The sequence below is a fragment of the Doryrhamphus excisus genome, chromosome 10, assembly GCF_030265055.1.
Source record: "Doryrhamphus excisus isolate RoL2022-K1 chromosome 10, RoL_Dexc_1.0, whole genome shotgun sequence".
Taxonomy (NCBI): domain Eukaryota; kingdom Metazoa; phylum Chordata; class Actinopteri; order Syngnathiformes; family Syngnathidae; genus Doryrhamphus; species Doryrhamphus excisus.
Genome location: NC_080475.1, coordinates 20,730,468 through 20,751,138, shown reverse-complemented (window position 1 = coordinate 20,751,138; position 20,671 = coordinate 20,730,468). Strand labels below are relative to the sequence as shown.

The 20,671-nt window shown below is 44.7% G+C and overlaps 1 protein-coding gene across 4 annotated transcripts in view; it reads left to right on the top strand.

Annotated features, from left to right (window-relative positions):
• The window catches only part of LOC131136498 (retinoic acid receptor gamma-A), a 64,134-nt gene extending 47,050 nt beyond the window's left edge, over positions 1–17,084 (top strand). For all 4 annotated transcript variants that reach the window (XM_058083384.1, XM_058083383.1, XM_058083382.1 and 1 more), the window contains 7 exons: positions 9,374–9,522; positions 9,740–9,881; positions 11,773–11,936; positions 12,208–12,384; positions 12,872–13,076; positions 13,156–13,314; positions 14,569–17,084. In XM_058083384.1, coding sequence (XP_057939367.1) covers positions 9,374–9,522; positions 9,740–9,881; positions 11,773–11,936; positions 12,208–12,384; positions 12,872–13,076; positions 13,156–13,314; positions 14,569–14,945 — 1,373 coding nt within the window. In that variant the 3' untranslated portion in view covers positions 14,946–17,084. The remainder of the gene's footprint in view (positions 1–9,373; positions 9,523–9,739; positions 9,882–11,772; positions 11,937–12,207; positions 12,385–12,871; positions 13,077–13,155; positions 13,315–14,568) is intronic.
• Positions 17,085–20,671: the final 3,587 nt, after the last annotated feature.

Sequence of the window (20,671 nt, the reverse complement as noted above, 5' to 3'; positions counted from 1 at the left end):
GAGGACCAGAAACAACCTGAGGATCAAAGGCTGCCGGGCTTCCCTCCACGGCTCTCTTCTCTCCTTCTCCTGGCTCGTATGCCGGTTCCTGTGTTCCTGACATGATCGATGGCCCGAGGCTGAGGTCTCGGCATTGCCAGGTCTGGGTTCACTCTGCAGTCACAGAAGGAGAGAGCGTGCGTTGCTTTCTTCTGGTGGGCAGATGAACAGTCAGCTGGAGCTCACCACAGGGATGAGGGGCCACATATTTTCCACAGAACTGCACTTGACTGTTTTTTTTTTTTGTGTGCTTTTACTATGAAAATCCAGTGTCAGAAACCTTTTATTTCCATTATACTTCCTACTTTTTTTTTTTTTTTAGATCTTCTTGCTGAGGTTCTACACAAGGACATTTGGAGGAAAGCTTTTTATGGAGTTCATTGGACACACACACACACACACACACACGTTTTGGTGTTTTTTACGCCAACTTGTGTGTGTCCTTTGTAGCAGGAAAAGGGGACGCTTGTTGCCAAATGTCGTCTTGGCCGAGTCCATCAAGAAAATATCAAAAGGCTCTTTATGAGGTGCTGTAAAGAAGAAAGGGTGTTTGGAGAGCGCTAGCAGACTGCTAGGGTAATTCCGCTTTTTAAAATGTGCCCCGAGGATACGGACTTATCCCACCTGCTGCCTTTGCTGCTCTGCACCTTCGACAACGAAGGAGGGGGGTCGGGGTGGGGGGCGTATTTGTATGCCGTGTTGAACTGAAAAGATTTCCTCCGCAGCCGCCGTGGCACCCTTGAGCAAACACTGAAAGGTTGTACTATCTGTACTCAGATGATACGAGCGCATCATGCGCTCACACGGCAGTCTGGGTCTGTTTCATGACTTTATGCTGATTCTGGCGTCCTGGTGTAAATTCCTCAATGGGCGTGTGCATGTTCATATATATATATGTGTGTATGTGTGTGTGTGTGTGTGTGGTTTTTACAGCTATTTAACTCAGGGGTCTCAAACTCAAAATTTACTTGGGGGCCACTGGAGCTAGGGTCTGGGCAAGGCTGGGCCGCATCAGGTTTTCCCAAAAAAAAAAAAAAAAAAAAAATGCATTTATTAAAAACAGAAAAATATAGAAACTTTTTCAGTGCTTTGGTTCCGATTTTCTACAATAAAATAAAAATAAATCAGTAATAAATAAATATAATAATAATAATAAAAGGGCAAATAATAAAAACTTAAGAAAGCACATATAGTTGGTGGGTAGACAAATTATTTTTTTCACATTAAAATGAACAAAGCATTATTAGAGCCCTGTAGACATGACAAAACACGACTATAGTCACATTTATACTCTTTTTATTTACAACATATTGCGCAACTGCAGGGTCACATGAGACACATGCTAACTCGCAAACTAGACAGCTAGCCACCTAAACGGCAGCCTTAAAGTTATTTCCTTTAACTTAAATAGAACTCAAAAACTTACCACTTCCACACGGATAGGGAGGATAACTATTAACAGTTATTTAACCTTTAACATGAACATTAATTAAAAGTAATAATTTTTTCTGGGTACATGATACCATACAGCATCCATATCAAACTTGCGCTGGCCGCACTGACATTAAACTTTCATATCAAGGCGGGGGCCTCAAACTGGTGTCCTGCGGGCCACATTTGGCCCGCGGGCCGCGTGTTTGAGACCCCTGCCATACAGCATCCATATCAAACTTGCGCGGGGCCACACTGACATTAAACTTTCATATCAAGGCGGGGGCCTCAAACTGGTGTCCTGCGGGCCACATTTGGCCCGCGGGCCGTGTGTTTGAGACACATGCTAACTCGCAAACTAGAGAGCTAGCCACCTAAACGGTAGCCTTCAAGTTATTTCCTTTCAACTTAAATAGCCAAAAAACTTACCACTTCCACACGGATAGGGAGGATAACTATTAACAGTTATTTAACCTTTAACATGAACATGAATCAAACGTAATCATTTTTTCTGGGTACATGATACCATACAGCATCCATATCAAACTTGCGCGGGGCCGCACTGACATTAAACTTTCATATCAAGGCGAGGGCCTCAAACTGGTGTCCTGCGGGCCACATTTGGACGGCGGGCCGCGTGTTTGAGACCCCTGCCATACAGCATCCATATCAAACTTGCGCGGGCCGCACTGGCATTAAACTTTCATATCAAGGCGGGGGCCTCAAACTGGTGTCCTGCGGGCCACATTTGGCCCGCGGGCCGTGTGTTTGAGACACATGCTAACTCGCAAACTAGAGAGCTAGCCACCTAAACGGTAGCCTTCAAGTTATTTCCTTTCAACTTAAATAGCCAAAAAACTTACCACTTCCACACGGATAGTGAGGATAACTATTAACAGTTATTTAACCTTTAACATGAACATGAATCAAACGTAATCATTTTTTTCTGGGTACATGATACCATACAGCATCCATATCAAACTTGCGCGGGGCCGCACTGACATTAAACTTTCATATCAAGGCGGGGGCCTCAAACTGGTGCCCTGCGGGCCACATTTGGCCCGCGGGCCGTGTGTTTGAGACACATGCTAACTCGCAAACTAGAGAGCTAGCGACCTCAACGGTAGCCTTCAAGTTATTTCCTTTCAACTTAAATAGCCAAAAACTTACCACTTCCACACGGATAGGGAGGATAACTATTAACAGTTATTTAACCTTTAACATGAACATTAATTAAAAGTAATAATTTTTTCTGGGTACATGATACCATACAGCATCCGTATCAAACTTGCGCGGGCCGCACTAACATTAAACTTTCATATCAAGGCGAGGGCCTCAAACTGGTGTCCTGCGGGCCACATTTGGCCGGCGGGCCGTGTGTTTGAGACACATGCTAACTCGTAAACTAGAGAGCTAGCGACCTAAACGGTAGCCTTCAAGTTATTTCCTTTCAACTTAAATCGCCAAAAACTTACCACTTCCACACGGATAGGGAGGATAACTATTAACAGTTATTTAACCTTTAACATGAACATTAATTAAAAGTAATATTTTTTTCTGGGTACATGATACCATACAGCATCCATATCAAACATTAAACTTTCATATCAAGGCGGGGGCCTCAAACTGGTGTCCTGCGGACCACATTTGGCCCGCGGGCCACATGTTTGAGACCCCTGATTTAACTATCTAATACCACTATTTGACCCCCCCTCCCCGGTCAGTGTGCTCACTAACCGCACACTGGCAGACATTTTATGTCTTCTTCCGTGTCTTAGATCATGATTCAGCACCTTTTAATCAAAATGTCAACACACACTCAATTGTATCCAGCTTAGATTGTGCGTGCTTTTTTTGTGCCTTGCGTAAGTCACACAATGGACTCTTGCGAGATTTTTTTCACATGCAAGCTCAAGTGTGTGCCGCATAAGCGGAGGAATCATTTGAGCTGTGGGAAAAGTAAAAGGGTGTAGCAGAAGCGGCTACAAAAGCGGTGACGGAGATCCTGAGGAAAAACTGGTACCAAAAAAAAGGGGAAGGAAATGAGTATGAGGGAGGGAGAGAGAGACCTTGCAGCAGAGGAGGCCTCAGAGGGATGGCAGGAAGACGTGGGTTGAGAGACAAAGAGGAAAGTGGCACTGTGAGAAAGAAAGGGTGTGGTACTTTCTTTTCCTCTTTTTTTTTTTTTTTTTTTTTTAATTTTTTTTTTTTTTTTTTAAAGCCCCCAAATCTTTAGTGTAGCATTGCGGTAAAGAGCCAAGGGCGAGTCCTCCGAGCTGCTGTTCAATCTGCTCCCCTTCTGGCACTTCTATGTGACCGCACAGAGGCCTACTGTGTGCCCCCCCCCCCCCTTTTTTTTTTTTTTTTTTGAGTCTTGCACAAACTTTTATTCCGGACTCTGATTGCGTCACGAACACGCAAGCTTTGCAGGCTGTTTAATGAAGGTAAAGACGAAGACAAAGAGTCACATGGGCTGCAAAAAAAAAACAAAAAAAAAACATAATGAGCCCCTCAGACGGCGGGTATTTTAATGGGGGGGGGGGGGGGACGCTGAACCGTAACGAACAAGCCGCCCTTTACAAATGGAACCGTGAGCGTGCCGCGCTCCCACAGTAACGACCGAGAAGAACACCTCGGAACGGGACCGTGCCAAGCCGCTCGCGCACGATATGCGAGCCGGCCTCTCACGCCTCGCATGCCGAAGCTGCACTCGGGGGGGCGGGGGGGAAGAGCGTCGTCGCATGAAAGATTCAAATCCCGCAAGTCGAGTCACGTACACGGAAATCTGCAGTCCCATTGTGAAAGAATACTCGCTATGTTGCCAGACGCAGTCATACGCCGCTCGGGTTAAAAGCACGCCGTTGCGACAGCGAGCACGAGCCGCGGCGTCACGCCTTCAGCGCACTCCCGTTTCCGCTCCAGCGAACAACACGGCGCCGTCGGTGTTACCAGAAACTCCGCACGCTCCTCTTCCTGCGCGGCTGACGTGACCCAGAATTTAAAATAATTGACCTTTTAGAGGTCACCTTCAGAATAGCAGTCAAGCTATTCCTGTCGTATTCCCTCCTAACGAGGCTAATGATTCCGCTCGTCTGTTCTACCACTCGAGCACCAAAGCAATGTTTGTTCCCGGTGTTGCGATATTCCCGTTTGAGTTGCGTACGGATGCATTAGCGCTAGCCACCGCTTGCGTACGTAGCAATGAGAGAAAGGATTAGTAACGTGATACCCGGCAGGAAAGCAACAGTGGCAACTGATAAGTATCCCTCCTCCGTCTTACATCTATTAAGACCCCCCCCCGCCCCCCCTCCGTCGCCACCTATCCCGCTCTTCTCATCTCATCCGTCCGTCATCGGCTCACAGACCTCTGCCGGCAGATTGTCATGCTAATGGCGCCCCAGGCATCAGGGCGCTGATAAGGAGGGCCTCTTATTTCACAGGGCTTTGTTTTCTAAACACTGAGGAGCTGAGTTTAGGGGAAAGGGGAAAGGGGCTCGGGGCGGCTTTTCCTGTGGCGACCCGGGACTGTCTGAAAGTCAGGGAAGCGGGTCCAAGACTATCGTCAAACTAGTCTTTCTATCCGGGGGTGGCCCCTCTTTCTTTGTCGAATTTAGTGATGTCAAACATTTTTGAGTGGGCGGCACGGTGGTCGAGTGGTTAGCGCAGCTAGGGTTTGCATGTTCTCCCCGTGCATGCGTGGGTTTTCTCCGGGTACTCCGTTTTTTCGCCCACATTCCAAAAACATGCTAGGTTAATTAGCCACTCCAAATTGTCAATAGGTATGAATGTGAGTGTGAATGGTTGTTTGTCTATATGTGCCCTGTGATTGGCTGGCCACCAGTCCAGGGTGTACCGGACAGCTGGGATAGGCTCCAGCACCCCCCCCCCCCCCCCCCCGCGACCCTCATGAGGAAAAGCAGTAGAAAATGAATGAATGAATGTTTGACACGTGGGGCGGCACGGTGGTCTAGTGGTTAGACCTCACAGCTAGGAGACCAGGGTTCAATTCCACCCTCGGGCATCTCTGTGTGGAGTTTGCATGTTCTCCCCGTGCATGCGTGGGTTTTCTCCGGGTACTCCGGTTTCCTCCCACATTCCAAAAACATGCTAGGTTAATTAGCCACTCCAAATTGTCCATAGGTATGAATGTGAGTGTGAATGGTTGTTTGTCTATATGTGCCCTGGGATTGGCTGGCCACCAGTCCAGGGTGTACCCCGCCTCTCGCCCGAAGACAGCTGGGATAGGCTCCAGCACCCCCGCGACCCTCGTGAGGAAAAAGCGGTAGAAAATGAATGAATGAATGAATGACTCGTAGTTTACTAGCACCCTCGGCCATCTCTGTGTGGAGTTTCCATGTTCTGCCCGTGCATGCGTGGGTTTTCTCCGGGTACTCCGGTTTCCTCCCACATTCCAAAAACATGCTAGGTTAATTAGCAACTCCAAATTGTCCATAGGTATGAATGTGAGTGTGAATGGTTGTTTGTCTATATGTGCCCTGTGATTGGCTGGCCACCAGTCCAGGGTGTACCGGACAGCTGGGATAGGCTCCAGCACCCACCCACCCCACCCCACCCCAGCGACCCTCATGAGGAAAAGCAGTAGAAAATGAATGAATGAATGTTTGACACGTGGGGCGGCACGGTGGTCTAGTGGTTAGACCTCACAGCTAGGAGACCAGGGTTCAATTCCACCCTCGGGCATCTCTGTGTGGAGTTTGCATGTTCTCCCCGTGCATGCGTGGGTTTTCTCCGGGTTTTCCTCCCACATTCCAAAAACATGCTAGGTTAATTAGCCTAGTTAATTAGCAACTCCAAATTGTCCATAGGTATGAATGTGAGTGTGAATGGTTGTTTGTCTATATGTGCCCTGGGAGGATTGGCTGGCCACCAGTCCAGGGTGTACCGGACAGCTGGGATAGGCTCCCCCCCCCAAATGAATGTTTGACATGTTATGATTCGTACTTTTTTTCATTAATCATCCGCCCATAACGATGGGTGATAGGACAGGATGATCGGGCGATGAAGGAGGGGGGGCAGAAGGGGAACACAAAAAAAACGAAAAAAACGAACTTCCAAATAAGGAGAACCGTGTAGGACTGTAAAAAAAAAACGTCGGCATACAACAAACACATGATAGCACCAAAGGGTTCCCACTGCTGTGGTCCCCATCATGATGGCACCACCGGAGGTGGGGGGGTATAGTAGCAAAACCGTTGGATGAGGAGGGGGGTGTTGGTGCAATAAGTATAAGACGGGGCTAAAGAAGCGAAAAAAGCCCAAAAATGTTCAAAAATGTTTATTTCTGTTAGTCATCAATAATCTAGGACCGGGCCGCCCCAAGTGTTGCTAATGGTCACTTTGGTCTTGAACAAGACCTTCCTTCAGTGTCCCCTATTGCCCCTTTGCCCCCGCTGCCCCCGTCCCGATCAAATTCCTCCATTTATGTCCTTTTTCTTCTTTTTGAAGTCCCCCTCCCCTTGTAAAAAAAAAAAAAAAAAAAAAAGCCAAGCTGGTGGTTTTCACTTCAGCCCTCGGTGTCACATCGGGGGGGCTCGGGGGGGTTGTAGGTTAAGTTTAGGCTAGCTCTCTGTGCTTTCCATTGAGGGGACTTTGTGGGGGTGGTGGTGGGGGGGGGGTGCAGTAAAAGTTAGAATTTTAGAGCTTCCCTGTTTTTTTATTTTATGATTGGCTTCTTTTACGGGTTGGGGGCTCCAGCTGCCGGTGTGAATAGCTACCCAAGGTGACCGAGTACCAATAAAGCCAAGGCCAGCCCGACTGGGCCCCCCCCCCCCTACCCCCCCCAGCCCAGCTATGGGACGGCTTTTATAGGCTGCCTTACGAGCCAAGGCCTCTATTAAAACCTGGCAGGGCTGTGCCGAGGAATTTAGGGCCAGGAAACGAGAGGAAAAATAGGGTTTGTGTGTCAGGGGTTGGTGGGGTACCCAGTGGGGGGGGGCGGGGGGGGGGGTGAAGTTTAAGGGTGACTAATGGGGGGAGTTGAAAGGGGTGCGTGTCTGCATGCGTGGTGGGCCTGCATTAGTTCCACCGCTATAGCGAGACGTTTAATGTAGCATTGCTAACACATGCTAATACACCACTTTAAGTTACATTGCTGATGTCATCATCGTGTGACACACTAGTGTGTATGTGTGTGTGTGTGTGTGTTACGTGTTGTCATGAGACCGTGTCAGTCTGTGGAATGATGAGCAGCCAGTTTTGACTCGCCGCCTTATCGGAGGAGCTGTCAATCAATAACAGCTACAGTCAAACTGTTTTGTCAACGGTCCATACGCTCGGGGAACGGTAAATACGGGTGTCGCCATACTCCATACTTTCACTTCCGATACGATACCGACACAGTCTTCAATATTGATCTGATATCAACACCAAGCCGATACACACGCATGATACATACAATACATACAATACATACATACAATAACATGTTTAATAATATGTTTAAAGCCGCGGTCCGTGTAGTGGTTCCTTAGCCTGTGCATTAAAGAAAGATGGTGACTATAGGGGTGTTATGTCATGTCCACGGGCTCTAATAATGCTTAAAAACAGTTTTTTTATGCTCAAACTGTAAAAAAATTCAAATTAGCGATATTAAATCCTATTTTGTGGAAATTCACTTGTCAAATTTAGGTCTGGAATTAATTAACTGGGATAAACAAGCTGTATTAACAAAGGTTTTCCAAAAAAAAACAACACATTTATTAAAAACAGAAAAATATACAAACTTTTTCAGTGCTTTGGTTCCGATTTTCTACAATAAAAGTTCTGATAAAACATTCCACTGTTCTCAAATATCTTACTTTTTATTTTTCTACACAAAATAAGATGAAAAATAAATAAACAAATCAAGAATAAAGAAAATCAATCAATCAGTAATAAATAAATATAATAATAATAATAAAAACTTAAGAAAGCACATATAGTTGGTGGGTAGACAAATGATTTTTTTCACATTAAAATGAACAAAGCATTATTAGAGCCCTGTAGACATGACAAAACACGACTATAGTCACATTTATACTCTTTTTATTTACAACATATTGCGCAACCGCAGGGTCTCGAGACACATGCTAACTCGCAAACTAGAGAGCTAGCGACCTAAACGGTAGCCTTCAAGTTATTTCCTTTCAACTTAAATAGAACTCAAAAACTTACCACTTCCACACGGATAGGGAGGATAACTATTAACAGTTATTTAACCTTTAACATGAACATGAATCAAACGTAATCATTTTTTCTGGGTACATGATACCATACAGCATCCATATCAAACATTAAACTTTCATATCAAGGCGGGGGCCTCAAACTGGTGTCCTGCGGACCACATTTGGCCCGCGGGCCGTGTGTTTGTGACACATGCTAACTCGCAAACTAGAGAGCTAGCCACCTAAACGGTAGCCTCCAAGTTGTTTCCTTTCAACTTAAATAGCCAAAAACTTACCACTTCCACACGGATAGGGAGGATAACTATTAACAGTTATTTAACCTTTAACATGAACATGAATCAAACGTAATCATTTTTTCTGGGTACATGATACCATACAGCATCCATATCAAATTAAACTTTCATATCAAGGCGGGGGCCTCAAACTAGTGTCCTGCGGACCACATTTGGCCCGCGGGCCGCATGTTTGAGACCCCTGGTCTAAAGAAACCTCATCAATAAACCTCCTTCTGCCCCTTCCAGCATAAACTGGATGAGAGCAAACTGAGTCGGGAATGTTTTTGTCTGTTTTGCTCCGGCTTCCCAAATCATTTGAGAAGAAAAGGAATGCCATCGGCTGTCATTCCATCATTGAAAGCAATTCCAAACATCCGCCATGCTTCATGTATTCCAAGGACAATGATTTGTGACGTATCTTTTTTTTTCCCCCCTCTTCTATAGCGGTGGAGACCCAGAGCACCAGCTCAGAAGAAATGGTGCCCAGTTCTCCATCTCCACCTCCCCCACCTCGGGTCTACAAGCCCTGCTTTGTGTGCCAGGACAAGTCCTCAGGGTATCACTATGGGGTCAGTTCCTGCGAGGGCTGCAAGGTGAGAAGATCCTGTGGTAGTAACACAACGCTAGCATTTAGCAAATGACTTTCATGGTTTCCATTACTTAAGGAAATTAAACGACAAAGAAAAGAAAATAGCATGGTACTGTCTTTAAGTAAAAAAGAAACAATTAAATGTCGCATATTTAATTTTTGCTGACTTGGCTAAAACCGAAACCGTCTCTCCTGTTGTCTGCTTGGTCCCGATGCTCCAGGGCTTCTTCCGTCGCAGCATCCAGAAGAACATGGTGTACACCTGCCACCGGGACAAGAACTGTCAAATTAACAAGGTCACTCGCAACCGCTGCCAGTACTGCAGGCTGCAGAAATGCTTTGAGGTCGGAATGTCCAAGGAAGGTGAGTCTGAATGTTCTGAACTCCTATTTCAGTGTAATATCTCGCTGCCGAACGTTATTGTGTGCCCCCCCCCCCCCCCACGGCCAACCCCAGGGAAATGTATGTGGGTGTAATGTTTTGTGTGGGATGTACGTTAAGACCGGGATCACATTGTGCCTCTGCTATTAGTGGATATCCTGACAGGAAGGAAAGTATGGGAGGAGGGGGAGGAGTGGGAGGAGGGGGAGACTTGACTTGATGGAGAGATGGGCAAGGAAGAGAGTGGCGATTAGGAGGCGATAGCGGGGGTCCGAGCTGTGCCGAAGGAAATAGTTTATTACCGTTTAGGGCAAACTCAGGTTTGGCTTCCACCAGCAGACACAATCATTAATAATAATTAATAATCATTTTACATTCAGTATAGTCACTGTGCAATATCTCATCAATCTCCACGTGCAATATTAAGGCTCTAAATCAGGGGTCTCAAACACGCGGCCCGCGGGCCAAATGTGGTCCGCAGGACACTAGTTTGAGGCCCCCGCCTTGATATGAAAGTTTAATGTTAGTGCTAAAGTTTGATATGGATGCTGTATGGTATCATGTACCCAGAAAAAATGATTACGTTTGATTCATGTTCATGTTAAAGGTTAAATAACTGTTAATAGTTATCCTCCCTATCCGTGTGGAAGTGGTAAGTTTTTGGCTATTTAAGTTGAAAGGAAATAACTTGAAGGCTACCGTTTAGGTCGCTAGCTCTCTAGTTTGCGAGTTAGCATGTGTCTCAAACACACGGCCCACGGGCCAAATGTGGCCGGCAGGACACTACTTTGAGGCCCCCGCCTTGATATGAAAGTTTAATGTCAGTGCGGCCCGCGCAAGTTTGATATGGATGCTGTATGGTATCATGTGCCCAGAAAAAATTATTACGTTTGATTCGTGTTCATGTTAAAGGTTAAATAACTGTTAATAGTTATCCTCCCTATCCGTGTGGAAGTGGTACGTGTTTGGCTATTTAAGTTGAAAGGAAATAACTCGAAGGCTACCGTTTAGGTCGCTAGCTCTCTAGTTTGCGAGTTAGCATGTGTCTCAAACACACGGCCCACGGGCCAAATGTGGCCGGCAGGACACTACTTTGAGGCCCCCGCCTTGATATGAAAGTTTAATGTCAGTGCGGCCCGCGCAAGTTTGATATGGATGCTGTATGGTATCATGTACCCAGAAAAAAATGATTACGTTTGATTCATGTTCATGTTAAAGGTTAAATAACTGTTAATAGTTATCCTCCCTATCCGTGTGGAAGTGGTACGTTTTTGGCTATTTAAAGTTGAAAGGAAATAACTGGAAGGCTACCGTTTAGGTGGCTAGCTCTCTAGTTTGCGAGTTAGCATGTGTCTCATGTGACCCTGCAGTTGCGCAATATGTTGTAAATAAAAAGAGTATAAATGTGACTATAGTCGTGTTTTGTCATGTCTACAGGGCTCTAATAATGCTTTGTTCATTTTAATGTGAAAAAAATCATTTGTCTACCCACCAACTATATGTGCTTTCTTAAGTTTTTATTATTATTATTATATTTATTTATTACTGATTGATTGATTTTCTTTATTCTTGATTTGTTTATTTTTCATCTTATTTTGTGTAGAAAAAATAAAATGAAGATATTTGAGAACAGTGGAATGTTTTATCAGAGCTTTTATTGTAGAAAATTGGAACCAAATCAAAGTTTTTTACTCTGGGTAAAACTATTGATTTTGTTAATACTTGGGTTGTTTATATTGTTTATTTTTCTATATTGTGTATTTTGTACTGCTTGCTGCTGTGCAATGCAAATTTCCCCACTGAGGGACGAATAAAGGCATATTTTATAAAAAAAAAATTTAATTTAATTTTTTTTCTTGCTTTCTTCACACAGCGGTACGCAACGACCGAAACAAAAAGAAGAAGGACGTAAAAGAGGAGGTGCTTCTACCAGAGAGCTACGAGCTAAGTGGAGAACTGGAGGAACTGGTCAATAAAGTCAGCAAAGCCCACCAAGAGACGTTCCCTTCGCTTTGCCAACTGGGAAAATACACCACCGTAAGTCGTTGGCACTTCCCCCGAGTAGCGTTTAAATCCACGGCGTCTTTTCCCCGCAAAGCCACGGCTCGGCTAATTCAGTTGGCCATTTAGCCATCTGTGTGGCCTCCCGGTGATTGATGCAACATGTAAATGGATTTCTTCCATGGTGATGGATGGAAAATGTAAATGTCTCGTGAAAGGCTCGGAAACACGCTCGATGCAAACAGGGTTGCGTGCCTCCGTCTCCGCCTCCGCTGATCAGTCTTTTGTGTTTTGCTTTTGTGGTCAGAACTCCAGCTCAGACCACCGTGTCCAACTCGATCTGGGCTTATGGGACAAATTCAGCGAGCTCTCTACCAAATGCATCATCAAGATCGTGGAATTTGCCAAGCGTCTGCCGGGTTTCACCACCCTCACCATCGCTGACCAGATCACACTTCTCAAGTCCGCCTGCCTGGACATTCTGGTAAAGAAACAGCTTTTTTTTCCCTCTCCACTGATCCAATCAGTGACCATTCAAAGGAGCTAGTTCTGAAGTGGCACAATACTGGCATCTGGTGGACAGAGTCAGTACTGCACAATGTTTCCATAAAGGGGGCCTATTATACTAATTTTTCAGCCTTGTGTATTGAATTGTGGACTCCTGTAGAGCAGCTACACATGATAACCAGCACAGAAAGCTTTCTAGTTCTTTCAGAATCTGCACCTATTCATATGTATGTCTTTGGATTTCCTGGTTTCGTTTTTTACCACACTTTTTAAGCCATCCCAGATGCAGAATCTGGAACATCTAAACGTTTTCTGGTCGGGTTATTGTGTGTAGCTGCTCTACAGGAGTCCACAGCTCAATACAAAGGTTCCAAAATGAGCATAATAGTTCCCATTTAGATTATAGTGACCTTGTAGTGTTTTTGGTATCCGCCAATATTCAAGTTTCTTCTGTTCCCATCCAGATGCTGAGGATCTGCACACGCTATACTCCAGAACAGGACACCATGACCTTCTCAGATGGCTTAACTCTGAACCGGACTCAGATGCACAACGCCGGTTTTGGACCCCTAACAGACCTGGTGTTTGCTTTTGCCGGCCAGCTTTTACCCCTGGAGATGGATGACACCGAAACCGGTCTCCTCAGCGCCATCTGCCTCATCTGTGGAGGTACTGCAGTACGATTCGGTATTGGTTGTATCGTTTCTGAGGGGACGGCCGCCTCAGTTTGTTCCTCCTTCTTCGTCAGATCGCATGGATCTAGAAGAACCCCAGAAAGTGGATAAGCTGCAGGAGCCTCTGCTGGAGGCGTTAAAGATTTACGCCCGTCGTCGTCGCCCCAACAAGCCTCACATGTTCCCCCGCATGCTCATGAAGATCACGGACCTTCGGGGTATCAGCACCAAAGGTTGGTATTATTTATGTTATTATATAATGATATGATAATATGTGGGCGGCACGGCGGTCGAGTGGTTAGCGCGCAGACCTCACAGCTAGGAGACCAGGGTTCAATTCCACCCTCTGTGTGGAGTTTGCATGTTCTCCCTGTGCATGTGTGGGTTTTCTCCAGCGACCCTTGTGAGGAAAAGCAGTAGAAAATGAATGAATGAGTTCTCCTCCTATTTTGTGTGGAAGTGGTAACTTTTTGGGCTACGTATTTTGTCTTTCCCCATCCTCGGCCATCTCTGTGTGGAGTTTGCATGTTCTCCCCGTGCATGCGTGGGTTTTCTGCGGGTACTCCGGTTTCCTCCCACATTCCAAAAACATGCTAGGCTAATTCATTAGCAACTCCAAATTGTATCAAAAAAGGTATGAATGTGAGTGTGAATGGTTGTTTGTCTATATGTGCCCTGTGATTGGCTGGCCACCAGTCCAGGGTGGACCCCGTCTCTCACCCGAAGACAGCTGGGATAGGCTCCAGCACCCCCTGCGACCCTCATGAGGATAAGCAGTAGAAAATGAATGAATGTTCTCGGTAATGTTCTATGCTCAGTACATTTGGCTGAGTGAACATCCAGCAGCAACACGTATTTTCCTTTCCCATGACTACTAGTTTACTAGCACCCTCGGCCATCTCTGTGTGGAGTTTCCATGTTCTCCCCGTGCATGCGTGGGTTTTCTCCGGGTACTCCGGTTTCCTCCCACATTCCAAAAACATGCTAGGCTAATTAATTAGCAACTCCTAATTGTCCATAGTTATGAATGTGAGTGTGAATGGTTGTTTGTCTATATGTGCCCTGTGATTGGCTGGCCACCAGTCCAGAGTGTACCCCGCCTCTCGTCTGAAGACAGCTGGGATAGGCTCCAGCACCCCCTGCGACTCCCTACTGCTTATCCTCATGAGGAATGAATGAATGTTCTCGGTCATGTGCTATGCTCAGTACATTTGGCTGAGTGAACATCCAGCAGCAACACGTATTTCCCTTTCTCATGACTACTAGTTTACTAGCACCCTAGGTTAATTGTCCATAAGTATGAATGTGAGTTTGAATGGTTGTTTGTCTATATGTGCCCTGTGATTGGCTGGCCACCAGTCCAGGGTGGACCCCGCCTCTCGCCCGAAGACAGCTGGGATAGGCTCCAGCACCCCTGCGACCCTTGTGAGGAAAAAGCGGTAGAAAATGAATGAATAATATGTAATGATAATAATCCATATGTGTAGGTGCGGAGAGAGCCATCACTCTGAAGATGGAAATCCCAGGCCCGATGCCGCCCCTAATCCGGGAGATGCTGGAGAACCCGGAAGCATTCGAAGACCAAACCGAGCGCAGCGACAGCCCGCCACCGCTTCCCCCTCAGCAGCCGCCCCCCGCCGCCGCCCCCGCGCTCGTGCTGAAGCAAGAAGCCGAAGACGAGGACGACAGCTGGGTCACGGAAAACGGCAGCGAGCCGTCACCCGAGGAGGAGGAAGAAGACGACGACGACGACGACGCGGGCGATGACGAGCGAGACCGGGGCTCGGACAGTGACGGCGAGCCGTGGGGGGTTCTGGATGCCATTGACAGTGCCAGGAAAGGCCTTGTCGGGAGGGCTCAGTGAGCGGCCCGGTTCATACACATGCACTGATTGACGACACACACCTGTACAGTACATCACCTCACTCTATCTCCCGCCTCAATAAAAAGCTGGCCTTCTCACCCCCCCCGCACCCCCCCCCCCCCCCCCCCAACCCCCGACCCATCTTCATCTCGGCAGCGGAGCCATTAAATACAGCCCGCATGCTCTATGACAAGCGAACTCCACATAAATAAAACTAAGGAGAAACGACAATAAAATAAAAAAAACACACAAACTCCCGAGCGAGGCCGCAAAGGGGGGGGGCGTTAACGTCACAACAGGAAGTCGCCCTCTCACGTCTTTTTGTCTTCACTGTTGTTTTTCTTAACTGGACAGGACAAAACAGAAGCATCACGTGTGAGTAGTCGGGTTCTGATGAATCGCAAAAAAAAAAAAAAAAGCACATTTCTTGAATGCAAAACACGAGACGAAAACCAAATCACATTATGTTAATCTTTATTTTTGTGCTTATTGCTGTTTTTTTTTTCCTTTCTCAATTCATATGTATATGTGTATGTGTGTATATATTATAAACACACACACATATATATATTATATCATTATAGTTATGTCTCTTATATGTGATTCCTTGTTTATTTTGAAGAGCTTTCCCAAGAGGATATTCAGAGGGAAAGCAAAAAGCAAGCTAGGTCTTCCGTTTTTTTTTTGGTTTTTTTTTTGGAAGGGTGGGGGGGTACACTCATCGTGGACGTCAGTGATAATCAAACCTTGAGGACTGTTGTCATGTTGCAGTGAATAATCACGCCTCTCTTATCAGGGAATTGGCAGCATCGTTCTCTTTGAATTTCAACCTTGTGCCAAAGTTAGGAAAAGTTCGACTACTGGCAGGTACTCCAGCCATTATCCATAAATACACACACAAAAAACACACACACACATACACACTTCCGTCAGCTGTAGCAGATTTACACTTGATCATACATGTAGCACTTTTATACAAGGAAAACATTGGCATGTTCAATACCCGGCAATACAATCAAGCTTGTAGGTTCTCAGATGATGTCAACACAGCACACACAAATCTGCAGCAATCCCAAGTATGCAAGTGGAAAAGCAGGAAAATTCTTACGGAAGATATTTTGGAGTCAGACTCAGGGCTTTTTTCGGTGAGGACCAAACACTAGCTGCTCGCAGGCATGCTAGAAAAACAGGCAATATTTATGTGTGTATTCTTCTTGAGCCCTGTTTTAATTAGCTCAAGCCCTCGCTAGCGTGTACATAGAAGGCGACGTGGAAATGGGAGCGAGCGATGCCCGGCGTGGATGCCCGGCGTGACTTTATCCCAGATTGGGATTGCATGGCAGCGTCATGCTATCAGGCTGGCATCCGTGCTGCATTCTCGGCCTAAGAAGCCATGGTTATAGCCTCGTTTCTTCTCCTGTATATCCTCACCTCTCTTAAATGTGTTATGTATCATTTCGATATTTCTATGTCGCCAAAATGTCTCATTTGGCGACCGGCGGTGTGGGGGGGGAATATACAGAATTTTTCTTTTTTTCTTCTCTTTCAAGCAATATGGATATTCTGTAGCGACAAGAGGGCCCATGACGTTAATGTGGGCGGGTCTCCTCATTTTCATGTGGGTGAATGTGTGTGTGTGTGTGTGTGTGTGTGTGTGTGTGCATGCACGGTTTACTATTATTCATACATCGGACACATTTTAAGTGAAGTTTTAGTCGGTGAATATGTATCTTTTAGCTGGAAAAAAAACACAAAGTGCCAAATGATTGCAGTCTTCAGAGATATTCTAGCTAAAAAAAAATAAAAATAAAAAAAATGTCACGTAAAATGTGGTCCCGGTGTATGAATAAGCCTGGACTGGACTTGTGTGTGTGTGTGTGTGTGAGTTTTTCAGCCATAGGATGAATGTCGGCTGTTACGGTGCTGTCACACACTAAACTGTCTTTGTGTGATGACTCTCTCTGCTGGGCTGTTACCATGTTAATGTAATGTATCTGATGCAGGCAGAACACGATGACATGATCGTTATAGTTTTTCAACATGGCCAATGTGTTGTTTACCCATTGTTTATGTCAACTCTTGTTATACAAAGAAAAGCCATATAAACAGTAAGAGGCACAATAAACTACTTTTGTGAGATTCATGGACAATTGTCGTGCATTTTTTTTAACCCTTGAGTGGGTGGCCGATAATCTGAAATGTATTTTGTAATCAGTACTGCTTAAAGAGGACCTATTATGGCCCTTTATATTAACATGTGGACTCCTATAGAGCAGCTACACACAATAACCATCACAGATTTTTTTTCCAGATCTTCCAGTATATTAACATGTGGACTCCTATAGAGCAGCTACACACAATAACCATCTCAGACATTTTTCCAGATCTTCCAGTATATTAACATGTGGACTCCTATAGAGCAGCTACACACAATAACCAGCACAGAATTTTTTCCAGATCTTCCAGTATATTAACATGTGGACTCCTATAGAGCAGCTACACACAATAACCATCTCAGAATTTTTTCCAGCTCTTCCAGTATATTAACATGTGGACTCCTATAGAGCAGCTACACACAATAACCCGCACAGAAATTTTTCCAGATCTTCCAGTATATTAACATGTGGACTCCTGTAGAGCAGCTACACACAATAACCATCTCAGAAATTTTTCCAGATCTTCCAGTATATTAACATGTGGACTCCTATAGAGCAGCTACACACAATAACCATCTCAGAAATTTTTCCAGATCTTCCAGTATATTAACATGTGGACTCCTATAGAGCAGCTACACACAATAACCATCACAGATTTTTTTCCAGATCTTCCAGTATATTAACATGTGGACTCCTATAGAGCAGCTACACACAATAACCATCACAGAATTTTTTCCAGATCTTCCAGTATATTAACATGTGGACTCCTATAGAGCAGCTACACACAATAACCAGCACATAATTTTTTCCAGATCTTCCAGTATATTAACATGTGGACTCCTATAGAGCAGAGCAGCTACACACTTAAAAGTGGTTAGGAGCTACTGTTTGGAGACCCATGAACTCACTGCACCCATTGTCGGACACACTTTGTCAGAGGCACAGAGGGCGTCGTGCAGACAACCTTGGCACAACATTGGTAGTGGAAATGCGGTCATTTTTTTGCATTTGTTTACATAGATTTTTGATGTATAAATTGTAATAGGGGCTGCACGGTGGTAAAGTGGTTAACGCACAGGCCTCGCAACTAGGGAAACCTGAGTTCAATTCCACCCTCTGGCATCTCTGTGTGGAGTTTGCATGCGTGGGTTTTCTCCGGTTTCCTCCCACTTTCCAAAAACATGCTAGGTTAATTAGCAAAATTGTCCATAGGTATGAATGTGAGTGTGAATGGTTGTTTGTCTATATGTGCCCTGGGATTGGCTGGCCACCAGTCCAGGGTGTACCCCGCCTCTCTCTCTCTTGCCCGAAGACAGCTGGGATAGGCTCCAGCATACCCGTGACCCTCATGAGGATAAGCGGTAGAAAATGAATGAATGAATGAAAATTCTCCCAGAGAATTAATTTACAACTAAGGTGTTTATTGCACAATATTTTCCACAAAATATACAATATTTGAGAAATTTGATTTAAAAATATCTATAGTTTGGGTCACTGTCGATGACCAGTCGATGACCAGTTGAGGACCACTTGTCCACCGTATCAGCAGTGTAGCACACAGAAAGCCATGATGGAGTTGCGCCACTAGAGAGAGCTCCTGCACCATGACTTGGCAGCCAATGCGTCTGAGCCTGGAGAGTAAGAGCAGGGTGCTAAGGTCACGGGGAGTAGAAGTGGGTGCAGTGGCTCGTAAATCACCAGCTCCTGGTGAACAAGGACATCAGATAAAGGCCCCCCCGCTCTTAAGATTTGCTCACGGTGCACTCGGTGGAAGGCAGCTGCTAGCATTAATAAGGTTTCATCACAGGTCTACTCACGTTTGGCACGGCTAGAGTTGTTTTCCTCAAAGATGGAGTGCTGTGCCAGTTGTGATCTAAATCTGTCTGGGTTGATTTACGACTTGAATTTAAAGAACAACGCCGTGTGCGTACCGACACACAGCACAGGAAACATGTTTGATAAAGGTCAAACTGTGCAAATCAAAGGGTTGATATGTGTATGCATGAAATATACATACAGTCTAATGCAGGGGTGGGCAAACTACGGCCCGGGGGCCACATCCGGCCCGCCAAGTGTTTGAATACGGCCCGCCCAATCTTTCCAAAGTATTTCATTTAAACTCAACATACAACCTGGCATCATGGCCTGAGCCAACCTTTTGATGGTTTTATCAATTTCGTTTTTTGACATGGTCTGTTGTTTACAAAGTGCTCCTGAAAAAAGAGACACAAGCACATAATAATAATAAAAATTATTATTATTATTATTATAAATGTGGTAAAGTGGTTAACGCACAGGCCTCGCAACTAGGGAGCCTGAGTTCAATTCCACCCTCGGGCATCTCTGTGTGGAGTTTGCATGCGTGGGTTTTCTCCGGTTTCCTCCCACTTTCCAAAAACATGCTAGGTTAATTAGCGAAATTGTCCATAGGTATGAATGTGAGTGTGAATGGTTTATTATAATAATAATGATAAAAATTATTATTATTATTATTAGATTATTATCATTATTATTAGAACTATTATGATTATTATAATTATTATATTAATGCTAATTATTATATTAATTATATATAATATTATTGTTATATTTGCATATTTTACATCATAATAATATAATAATTATTATTTTAATTTTATTGTAATTATTATAATATTTTATTATTTTTAAAATATTTAAATATAAATATAAAATAATACATAATAATAGCAGATTGCATGACAATTTTACAGATACAATAATACCAGGTGGACTGTTACGTGTAAAATATATAGTCTGCCCCCCCCCATGTCCCAAATGTTATTGATTTTGGAGCCAGGAGATATTCAATCTTGTAGAAGACAGCATCTTGTTTGTTTTTATGAGATAAGATAGCAGAGTCATCAGAGACGTGACACCCAATCTGTGACAAATAATAGGACATCAGGGCCTTAAAAGTTAAACATTAGCACGTTTGTCACAATAGAGCTTTTTAAATGTTTGTCCAAAGCGTCGCAGAAACAAGCAAATGAATAAAAGAAGCCTCGGTGATAGCCTCCGTAAATGTCACGTCAATAATCAAGATTTACACGTGGAGCGCAAAGTTTACAACGCATACCTCAGCTGATCAGATCCGTTTATTTTGATATTCTCGTAAATTCTCAAAGGAGCGGCACGGCTACTCCTAGTAAACATCGTTTTTTTTTTTTACTCTTTACTTTTTTTTTTTTTTTACTCTCCCTGTGTGCCATTCGGATTCAAACGCCTCACCTTGATTTTATTAATAGATAGGCAGGGTGATAAACACAGACGGGATTCTATCAATTATATGATTGCTTTAATTAACTATCATTAAAGACAGATCAATAATGCCAGACTCAAATTAAAATAAGGCCCATACATTATACACTATTTTACAAGGAACAATCAAATGGCCTCTGCAAGGGGGTTGCCATGGTAACGACAGGGGGTTAGGGTGTGGGGGGGGTGCCTGCACACACACATAGATCAGTCATACTTAATTATGTGAGGTCGAAGAGGGAGAAAAAAAGGATGGGAATGTGAATATTAGTTTTAGCTTAGCCTTAGCTT